This window comes from Trichomycterus rosablanca, chromosome 5, assembly GCF_030014385.1.
Source record: "Trichomycterus rosablanca isolate fTriRos1 chromosome 5, fTriRos1.hap1, whole genome shotgun sequence".
Classification (NCBI taxonomy): domain Eukaryota; kingdom Metazoa; phylum Chordata; class Actinopteri; order Siluriformes; family Trichomycteridae; genus Trichomycterus; species Trichomycterus rosablanca.
The window spans coordinates 1,021,464-1,033,034 of record NC_085992.1 but is presented as its reverse complement, the minus strand read 5'-3'; the positions used below and the strand labels follow the sequence as shown (position 1 = coordinate 1,033,034).

The following is an 11,571-nucleotide window of genomic DNA, read 5'->3' as shown; positions in this document are numbered from 1 at the left end:
CCAGGACGGGACGCCAGGACGGGACGCCAGGCCGGGACGCCAGGACGGGACGCCAGGACGGGACAGCACGCCAACACGGAGCGCCAGCGTGTTTTTTGAAGTGTTAAAATCGAGTACAAGGTCAATAAATCAAACAGAGACGTTTTTATTAATAGTTATTATTAATTATGAATAATTTATTCATTTATTGTCTGTTGTACCAGCGCTTTATCCTGGTCAGGGTCACGGTGGGTGCAATTCACTGGGCACAAGGTTGGAAACTCGTTGGACAGGTCACCAGTCCATCACAGGACACGCACACACACACACACACACACACACACACACACACTTCATGTTTTTAGACTGTAGGAGGAAACACACACAGATACGAGGAGAACATGCAAACTCCCACCTGGAACCCAGAACCTTCTCACTGTGAGGCGACAGTGACGATATTAACTGTTTAACAGAAACACACACAATTGATTAACTAATTAATCACCTTTATTAACCTTTTATTGTTTATTATTGATCTTTACAGTAGAGTTTGTGAGTTCTGTAACTATTGAGACACGTAAGAAATGATTAAATAAAAATAAATAAATAAACACTATTAATTAATAATAATTCATAATAATAATTTGATGTTTGATGTTAATTAAGCCAAAAGTTGATCATTATAAACATCAGCTCTAAAATCTACAGCTCTGTAGGTTCTGGTTTAATCATAACTTTATAATTAGATTCTATTTTTATTTTATTGACGTGTTTGTTGTTGTAATCAGTTTTGTTTGTACTGTGTTGTTTATTGTTTGTTTGTTGTTTGTTGGTTGCTAGGTAACCGTGCAGATTATTATTAAGACATTAAACTGTTGTTATGATTAATAATTATCTTTAATACCTGAGTAGGAGAATCTACAGCTTTATTACTAGTACTCATTATGTGTGTGTGTGTGTGTGTGTGTGTGTGTGTGAGTACTTATTAAAATTAATGTGTGTAGAAATATTTAAAGAATTAATTCTATAAAGAAGGATTGATTAATTAGTAACAGAAACGACCCACGATTATTAATAACGACCTCAAAAAATCCACCTCATTTGCAGCTCATTAATAAATTAAATTCATTATATTTGTATGTTTTATGTTTTATAATAATTTTATATTAATTAAAAATTATTTGCCAATAAACTGATTGATTAGCTGCTATTTAAATTATTATTATTACTTTTATAAATATAATTTCCAATCACATCACTTAGTCTTATAAAGCTTTACCAAATTAATAAATCATTAAAACCTGGGGTTTTAATCACAGCAAGAAGGTCCTGGGTTCGATCCCCAGGTGGAGCGGTATGGGTCCTTTCTGTGTGGAGTTTTGCATGTTCTCCCTGTGTCTGTGTGGGTTTCCTTCCACAGTACAAGGCGTGCAGTGAGTTGAGCTGGAGTTATAAAATTGATCTGATGAATCTTGTGTAATGAGTAACGACCGTTCCTGTCATGAATGGAACCAAAGTGTAAAACATGACGTTAAAATCCTAATAAATAAATAAAAGAAAAACCTCATTTTTAGGAGTTGAGAATTTTTTATATACCAGATTGTACATAAAAATATAAATATATTTATAACCGTGCATTTATAAAACACTGATCTGTAATCAGTCAGTACATCAGTTATAGCACTAAAGATCAATAAAATCCTCTTCATTCATTATTAGATCATAATCAATCATTTATTGGTGTAATTTAATATATTTATTTAATATTGATCATATTTTAAAGATGACCTGTAATAAAATCACCTGTTTTACTGTAGTTTTAATTCCCACAAAAATTTTATTTTACACCTAAATTTTATATATAATCAATAAGTAAAGGACGCCGGAGTCTGAGCAGGTGGAGCAGCGTCTAAACCCTCAGCGTCTAAACCCTCAGCGTCTAAACCCTCAGTGTCTAAACCCTCAGCGTCTAAACCTTCAGCGTCTAAACCCTCAGTGTCTAAACCCTCAGTGTCTAAACCCTCAGCGTCTAAACCCTCAGCGTCTAAACCTTCAGCGTCTAAACCCTCAGCGTCTAAACCCTCAGTGTCTAAACCCTCAGCGTCTAAACCTTCAGCGTCTAAACCCTCAGTGTCTAAACCCTCAGTGTCTAAACCCTCAGTGTCTAAACCCTCAGCGTCTAAACCTTCAGCGTCTAAACCCTCAGCGTCTAAACCCTCAGTGTCTAAACCCTCAGCGTCTAAACCTTCAGTGTCTAAACCCTCAGCGTCTAAACCTTCAGCGTCTAAACCCTCAGTGTCTAAACCCTCAGCGTCTAAACCCTCAGTGTCTAAACCCTCAGTGTCTAAACCCTCAGCGTCTAAACCTTCAGCGTCTAAACCCTCAGTGTCTAAACCCTCAGCGTCTAAACCCTCAGTGTCTAAACCCTCAGCGTCTAAACCTTCAGCGTCTAAACCCTCAGTGTCTAAACCCTCAGCGTCTAAACCCTCAGTGTCTAAACCCTCAGTGTCTAAACCCTCAGCGTCTAAACCCTCAGCGTCTAAACCCTCAGCGTCTAAACCTTCAGCGTCTAAACCCTCAGTGTCTAAACCCTCAGTGTCTAAACCCTCAGTGTCTAAACCCTCAGCGTCTAAACCCTCAGCGTCTAAACCCTCAGTGTCTAAACCCTCAGCGTCTAAACCTTCAGCGTCTAAACCCTCAGTGTCTAAACCCTCAGCGTCTAAACCCTCAGCGTCTAAACCCTCAGTGTCTAAACCCTCAGTGTCTAAACCCTCAGTGTCTAAACCTTCAGCGTCTAAACCCTCAGCGTCTAAACCCTCAGTGTCTAAACCCTCAGCGTCTAAACCCTCAGCGTCTAAACCCTCAGTGTCTAAACCCTCAGTGTCTAAACCCTCAGTGTCTAAACCCTCAGCGTCTAAACCCTCAGTGTCTAAACCCTCAGCGTCTAAACCTTCAGCGTCTAAACCCTCAGTGTCTAAACCCTCAGCGTCTAAACCCTCAGCGTCTAAACCCTCAGTGTCTAAACCCTCAGTGTCTAAACCCTCAGCGTCTAAACCTTCAGTGTCTAAACCCTCAGCGTCTAAACCCTCAGCGTCTAAACCTTCAGCGTCTAAACCTTCAGCGTCTAAACCCTCAGTGTCTAAACCCTCAGCGTCTAAACCTTCAGCGTCTAAACCCTCAGTGTCTAAACCCTCAGCGTCTAAACCCTCAGTGTCTAAACCCTCAGTGTCTAAACCCTCAGCGTCTAAACCTTCAGTGTCTAAACCTTCAGCGTCTAAACCTTCAGTGTCTAAACCCTCAGCGTCTAAACCCTCAGCGTCTAAACCTTCAGCGTCTAAACCCTCAGCGTCTAAACCCTCAGCGTCTAAACCCTCAGCGTCTAAACCCTCAGTGTCTAAACCTTCAGCTGAAGGACTGGAGAACAGCGATGGCTAAAAAATCTCTAAAATACTGAACCTCTGAACTTCTGAACATATAAAATACTGAACTTATAAAATCCTGAACCTTTAATATCCTGAACTTCTTAACTTCTAAAATCCTGAACTTCTAAAATTCAGAACCTCTAAAATCCTGAACTTCTAAACTTCTAAACTTCTGAACTTCTAAACTTCTAAAATCCTGAACTCTTAAACTTCTAAACTTCTGAACTTATAAACTTCTAAAATCCTGAACTTCTAAACTTCTGAACTTATAAACTTTTAAAATCCTGAACCTCTAAAATCCTGAATCTGTAATAAAAAAAACTTATTAAATTAAATGTAAATAAATAATCAGGAGTGTTTGTACTAGAACTTTCAGACTTTTGACTCTCGCTGTATAATTATCAAAATTATTTATATAAAATAAATTAATAAATAAATGTTAATGGATTAAAAATGTTATAAATCTGATTTATAGTTATACACAGCTATATTAAATAATTTATTATTATATTATTTACAATGCTTTTATTTTAATCCTTATTAATAAATACGTTTATAAAATTATGATTAATTATTTAGTAGCTCATAAATAAATTATTGTTAATAGTTTAATAATAAATATTAGAAATATTTACACAATTTTACATATTTATTAAAATAAAATAAAAAACTACCAGCAATTTACAGGCGGAGCTTTTTTATATTATAATTATACTAATGACTTAATATTTAATGAATTATTTAGGATCAGATTACTGATAAAGAGTAAGATAAAGAATATTTTTTTTAAATAATGAATTATTTAATCAGTGTGATAAACCAGCCATTAAATAAAATTAAAAAAATTATATATAAAAATACAAAACATTTTACAAATGTAATAAATCTCTAATATTTAATCTGATGTTTAATAAAAATATTTAATGCAAATTGTGCAAGAATAAAAACAGAGCTCATGATTAAAGCAGATTTAAGAATCCACGCAGCACCTCATCATCATCAGATAAATTCTTTTATAGAGAATAAAATTATTCACAAAATTTTACATCAGCTGCAACATTTAATATCTTTTACATAAAACTACTGACACACAAACTGTACAGAAACAATCGTCCACACGTGAGGAACAAAAGCGTTAATTAAAGCTGACGGAGCTCCGGGAGCAGATACGAGGAGATAAGAGGAGTCACGAGGAGTCCGTACGGTCGACATGAGCTTAAATATCGGGACGCAAACAAAAAACCACCTGAGATACTGAATGAATTCAGCGTTATTTTACAGCTGCAGTTCATTTTATTTATTTCCATTTAAATTCGTCTCTGAGGAATCAGCAGAACTAAAGTTCTTAAATAAAAATAAACACAGTCGTTCCGTCCGGCAGGAGTTCCGATTCGTGCGTTCTGCAGATTCTAGATGGCGGGTACGAACCTGTCCATGCAGGCCGGGTACGAGGCATGCCTCATGTACCCTCCCGAGGGGTTATTGTGGACGTAGGGGTCGTTGGGCACGTCTGCGCTGATGGGCGAGGACCCGGCCACCCCCAGTCGCCCGTTGTGGACGTAGCCCGGCCCGGCGTTGTGCGCCAGCACCCCCTGCGCTGCCTGGCCGTACCCGTGGCTCCCGGTGTTGGCGTACGAGAAGGCGATGTGATTAGAGTTCAGCGAGCACGACATCCCCCCTGCGTCCTGCCCGAAGTTTCGGCACGCCGCCTGCACCGGCGTGTGCGAGGTCTCCGGCGGGCTGTGTCCCAAATTGCCGGGTCCGATTATAGTGTTGATGCTGAACAACCGGGACTGGACCGGCCCGAACCCGGACGACGCGGGCGGATAGTACGGCGAGGAGATGGGCTGCGGGTACGGAGGGTAGACGGGTCCGTAGACGGAGGACGCGATTTGCACGGGTGAGAAGATGGCAGAATCGTGAGGGTACGGCATCGGTCCGGTGTAGGAGGTGAAGTCACAGCGCTTGAATCGCTTACGGCGGCGCAGGAAGCTCCCGCTCTCGAACATGTCCTCCGCGTTCGGGTCCAGCGCCCAGTAGTTGCCCTTTCCAGGCCGCCCCGGCTCGCGGGGGATTTTCACGAAGCAGTCATTGAGGGTGAGATTGTGCCGGATGGAGTTCTGCCACTTTTTGGAGTTGTCCCGGTAAAACGGGAAGCGGTCGGTGATGAACTTGTAGATGCCGCCGAGGGTCAGCCGTCGATCCGGCGAGCTGGCGATGGCCATGGAAATGAGGGCGATGTAGCTGTAGGGCGGCTTTCCTCTCTGCAGGGGTCTCTTCCTGCGCCGACCCTTGGGAGGGTCCGTGTTCTGGGAGTCCATCTTCTCCACCACGGTCTGGGATGCGACCTCGTCCTCCGCCTTCACCACAGGCATCTCTCGTCTCGCTCTCGGAAAAAGGTCTGTGCAGCTACTGACTCACGCGAGGCGTGTCCGCTGGCATCCGAAGCTTCAGTTTTGTTTGGCAAATGTTCAGTTTCACCTTTTTCCCCGTCAGCATCTGGAATCCGCCGGCGTGTCGCAGGGGAATAAATAAGTGGCCGCCATGCCGCTGAAGCTGCCGCTGACTGGTGACGCTCGTTCCCCGGAGCGGTCCGGACAGGTCGCTCGGTGCGCAGAGCTTCACCTGAACAGCATTTTTGTGAGGCTTTGTGCTGAGCTGAGTGAGCCGTGCTGAGTGACACAAACACACTTACCTGCACTCTAAAACACCTGAGCAGGGTTTGGCCACGCCTCCTCCCACGCACCCTCTCGGGTCACGCCTAACGGCAGAAACCCAACGGACGGCCTCATGCAAACGCTCGAGCGCAGACGCATCAGATTCTTCTCAGAAATCAGAAATGCACCAGAGCAGAAACACAGTCAGTTTATCAGTTTATAATATAAATAAATATATAAAAGTGCTCTTTAATATTAACTTGAACAATAAAGCATAATGTAACAGAACTAAAATCTTCTCTCCTAAACACTGTATTTTATTATTTTTGTGTTTAATAAATACAGAACTGTAACCAGTGATGGCATAGTTACCTTGAAAAAGTAATCTGATTACTGATTACTGATTACTCCTTTAAAAAGTAACTTAGTTACTTTATGGATTACTTGATTTTAAAAGTAACTAAGTTAGATTACAAGTTACTTTATTAGTTATATAATGCGGTCCGCTAATGTATCCCATAATGCAACTGGAGCTGCGATTGAAGCGGAATAAGAAACAAGAAAGATGGCGGAAAACGGAGTCCTCTGTTCACAAGTGTAAAATAAAATGACATTTTTAAAGACAAATAAATAACAAAAAGACGATAAATATCCTACATTTTGGCGAGTGGGATTTGTAATGAGTCTGTAACCATGGTGATATTACGTCATCACTCGGCGTTGGCCGAGTAGTGCACACTTCCTCCAATCTAGTGCACACTCTGTAAGTAACCGATTCCGGACACAGCCCGTGACTTAACTGTCGCATAGGCCAGACGTCACTCCCCGAGACGCAAGAAGAAAGCAAATAAATATCTTTTTACTAAGGAAAATGATAAAAATAATAACGCACAGTAACTTGGATAAGTAACTTTAATCTGATTACTGGATTGGAAATAGTAACGCGTTAGATTACTCGTTACTGAAAAATGCGGTCAGATTAGAGTAACGCGTTACTGACCTTCACTGACTGTAACATACATTCAGATCAAAATATTACAAAATAAACACACACACACACACACACACAAAACATGCAGCCAAACTATTGGCAATATTTTTATACACTAATTAACAATATAGCAATAACTTCAAGCATTTACATCAGAATACCTGTAATAAACATTTCAATATATAAAAATACATTGATAAGTAATATACAAGTGTATAAGTAATTAATAATAATATAATAATAATCATAATAATAAATATTTAATACAAATACATAATAATAAACATGTAATAATACATATATAATAATGCATATATAAAAACCTATATAACATTAATAATACAATAATATAGTATTAACAATAATTAGTAGTAGCAGTACTAATAATAATAACAATAGTACTACTACTCATAATAATAATAATAATAATAATAATAACAATACTAATAATAGTAGTAACAGTGATAATAATAATAATAATAATATTTTGTATAGTAAATGTTCATGATAATAAAATTAAACATTATTTTATAACTATAATAAAATCTTTTATTTCCTTCTGGGTTTGTTTATCCAGGCTGGTAAACTTGATGAACCAGAATCTAATAAGGAAATCAATATGATCTGTTTTTTATTTCTATATTTATTTACTGATGTAAACAGTATGTTGTATTTATATGAGATGTAGAATAGATTTATATATTATTTATTATTTTGTAGCTCTGCTCGTATCCTGAAGCCTCTGAGTTGTTAGACTCTCTCTGCTCTCGTCCCGTCACTTTAATCATCACGCTCTCACAGATAAACCACGAGTTTTAATCTCTTCATCTGGACGTGTCCGGCACTTCCATTCTGAACAGTGGTTTTAACACCAGCTCGTCCTGACCGAGTGTTTACAGACGCCTCAGATTTTATCTGTACAAGAAGACGTGTGTGTGTGTGTGTGTGTGTGTGTGTGTGTGTGATTGTGATTCAATCTAAACTAAATACAACTGATACACCGGGAGTTTACTTCTATAGTATTATTATTATATTATATTATATAGTTTTTATATGATTTTTTTACATTTAAGCTTGCAGTCAATTGTAATGTATTAAAACATATTCATTTTTATATATTAATATTTTTGTGTAACTAAAGCTTCTAGTACATAATAATATTTACAATATAATTAATGTGAAAAACAGCAATAATAAAATATAAAACAATTAATGACCAATAAATAATAATAATAATAATAGTAATTATAATAATAATAATAATAGTAATTATAATAATAATAGTAATTATAATAATAAAAAAACAATTATAATAATAAAAATAATAATAATACCAATAAATAATAATAATATAATAATAATAATAATATTGTGTGTTTACAGATCGGTGTGTGTGTGTGTGTGCAGCTCTTTCATCTTCACTTGAACTTTCACTTCTTTCCTGTTTCTTTTAGTATAAAACTGATACTGGTTATAACTGCTGTTATCTTAGTTATACTAGTTAGGTTAGTTATTATATTAGTTATATTAGTATACTATACTATCATGGTTTTGTTTATTATTTTTATGAACTGTATTGTAACTCAGTGTGTTATGGGTGTTATTTATATTTATTTGCTCTGCGGCTGAAGTTCCCCCTCTTTTCCCCTCAGTAAGACTCTTTAGCGTTAATGCCGGTGTTTAGTGGTGAGCCGGGCGCAGTGTTTGGGCCGCAGTGTGCCGGTGTTTAGTGGTGAGCTGAACGGCGTGTTTGGGCCGCAGTGTGCCGGTGTTTAGTGGTGAGCCGGGCGCAGTGTTTGGGCTGCAGTGTCCCGGTGTTTAGTGGTGAGCCGGGCGCAGTGTTTGGGCCGCAGTGTGCCGGTGTTTAGTGGTGAGCCGGGCGCAGTGTTTGGGCTGCAGTGTCCCGGTGTTTAGTGGTGAGCCGGGCGCAGTGTTTGGGCCGCAGTGTGCCGGTGTTTAGTGGTGAGCTGAACGGCGTGTTTGGGCCGCAGTGTGCCGGTGTTTAGTGGTGAGCTGAACGGCATGTTTGGGCCGCAGTGTGCCGGTGTTTAGTGGTGAGCTGAACGGCGTGTTTGGGCCGCAGTGTGCCGGTGTTTAGTGGTGAGCTGAACGGCGTGTTTGGGCCGCAGTGTGCCGGTGTTTAGTGGTGAGCTGAACGGCATGTTTGGGCCGCAGTGTGCCGGTGTTTAGTGGTGAGCTGAACGGCGTGTTTGGGCCGCAGTGTGCCGGTGTTTAGTGGTGAGCTGAACGGCGTGTTTGGGCCGCAGTGTGCCGGTGTTTAGTGGTGAGCTGAACGGCGTGTTTGGGCCGCAGTGTGCCGGTGTTTAGTGGTGAGCCGGGCGCAGTGTTTGGGCCGCAGTGTGCCGGTGTTTAGTGGTGAGCCAGGCGCAGTGTTTGGGCCGCAGTGTGCCGGTGTTTAGTGGTGAGCTGAACGGCGTGTTTGGGCCGCAGTGTGCCGGTGTTTAGTGGTGAGCCAGGCGCAGTGTTTGGGCCGCAGTGTGCCGGTGTTTAGTGGTGAGCTGAACGGCGTGTTTGGGCCGCAGTGTGCCGGTGTTTAGTGGTGAGCCGGGCGCAGTGTTTGGGCCGCAGTGTGACGGTGTTTAGTGGTGAGCCGGGCGCAGTGTTTGGGCCGCAGTGTGCCGGTGTTTAGTGGTGAGCCGGGCGCAGTGTTTGGGCTGCAGTGTGACGGTGTTTAGTGGTGAGCCGGGCGCAGTGTTTGGGCCGCAGTGTGCCGGTGTTTAGTGGTGAGCCAGGCGCAGTGTTTGGGCCGCAGTGTGCCGGTGTTTAGTGGTGAGCTGAACGGCGTGTTTGGGCCGCAGTGTGCCGGTGTTTAGTGGTGAGCCGGGCGCAGTGTTTGGGCCGCAGTGTGACGGTGTTTAGTGGTGAGCCGGGCGCAGTGTTTGGGCCGCAGTGTGCCGGTGTTTAGTGGTGAGCCGGGCGCAGTGTTTGGGCTGCAGTGTGACGGTGTTTAGTGGTGAGCCGGGCGCAGTGTTTGGGCCGCAGTGTGCCGGTGTTTAGTGGTGAGCCAGGCGCAGTGTTTGGGCCGCAGTGTGACGGTGTTTAGTGGTGAGCCGGGCGCAGTGTTTGGGCCGCAGTGTGACGGTGTTTAGTGGTGAGCCGGGCGCAGTGTTTGGGCCGCAGTGTGCCGGTGTTTAGTGGTGAGCCAGGCGCAGTGTTTGGGCCGCAGTGTGCCGGTGTGTGAGTGTGTGGTGGTTGCAGCTGTGTGAAAACATGTAAATTTTACACTCTGCTGATTTAACAACATGCAAATCAGCCAGAGTGTCGATTTATTTCAGGGAACGTTGGGAGGAGGGAGGACGTGATCCTAAACCTGCAGCTGGGATTTAGATCCTATAAACAGTCAGAGTAATAAACACAGGTCATAACCCCGACCCTTCCATCAACCCCTTTAACCCCAACTATAACTATAACCTCAACCTTAACTATAACTATAACTATAACCTTAACCCCAAACTTTTCTCCAACCATAACCCCAACTATAACTATAACTTTAACCCCAAACCTTTCTTAAACCCCAACCATAACCTCAATCCCATCCCATTCTCTAACCCCAAACTTAACCCTAACCCTCAACCATAACCCCAACCTTAACCATGACCAAAACTATAACCTTAACCACAACCATAACCCCAAACCTTTTTCTAACCCCAACCATAACCCCAACTGTATAACCAACCTTAACCTTAACCCTGATTCTTTCTCTAACCCCAACCTTAACTCTGACCATAACCCCAACCTCAATTCTGACCCCAACCATAACCCGACCCTTTCTCTGACCCTAACCAAAACCCCAAGTCTGACCTCAATCATAACTATAACTGGTTGGTACTCTCTAACACCAACCAGAATCCAAACCTCCTTCTCTAACCTCAACCAGAACCAGAACCCACTTCTGACCTTAACCATAACCACAGCGCCAACCCTAACCTTGATGTAAGCCCAACTATGATCCTAACCCAATTCCATCATTCACCCCGGACAGAATTCCAAACTTAATCCTGATCTCATAATCCCGCCCGTAACCCTAAACCTGCCCTGTTCCACACGTGGTTGATCAGGCTGAAGTTGTGATGGTGTGTGTTGATTCGTGTGTAGGTGGAGCACGACTTCAGCGCGGTGTTGGGTTATATAAACACGACAGTCGGTGTTAATGCTGCTCTTCAGGAATGAAAGTGTTTATATGATTAAACACTGAGGCTGTGCAGGAGTCACCGGTAACAGGGCTGATACTGAGGAGAGCTTTACACACGGCGTGGAGGAGGAACCGGAGCGTATAGAAATAACCCGTGTGTGTGTGTGTGTGTGTGTGTGTGTACGCAGAATGTGTGTGTTTGTGTTGGTGTGTTGAGACAGGCTTTAGCTAACAGGAGTGTGTTGACAGGCTTTATCCCGTCGGCTCGGTCTCGTCCGGGACGCCGTTCCTCACAAACACACACAGGAAATCCCTCACCATCACACCCACACCAGGAGTAGTTCTGATCGCAGCTCCTCAACGATTAGA

At 42.1% G+C, this 11,571-nt stretch overlaps 2 protein-coding genes across 2 annotated transcripts; one reads left to right on the top strand and one right to left on the bottom strand.

Moving 5' to 3' along the window:
- Positions 1–1,762: 1,762 nt before the first annotated feature.
- LOC134314694 (uncharacterized) lies at positions 1,763–3,414 on the top strand. Its single transcript, XM_062995385.1, has 2 exons — positions 1,763–1,769; positions 2,006–3,414. Exons 1-2 carry the CDS (start codon positions 1,763–1,765, stop codon positions 3,412–3,414), a joined length of 1,416 nt encoding a protein of 471 aa, XP_062851455.1.
- Positions 3,415–4,810: 1,396 nt separating this feature from the next.
- Positions 4,811–5,776, bottom strand: foxe1 (forkhead box E1). The gene has a single exon (XM_062994744.1). The coding sequence runs from the start codon at positions 5,774–5,776 to the stop codon at positions 4,811–4,813; it is 966 nt and encodes a 321-aa protein (XP_062850814.1).
- Between the last annotated feature and the right edge of the window lie 5,795 nt (positions 5,777–11,571).

Coding starts and splice junctions, on each gene's coding strand:
- foxe1 (XM_062994744.1), bottom strand. CDS start 5,776: ATGCCTGTGGTGAAGGCGGAGGACGAGGTCGCATCCCAGACCGTGGTG.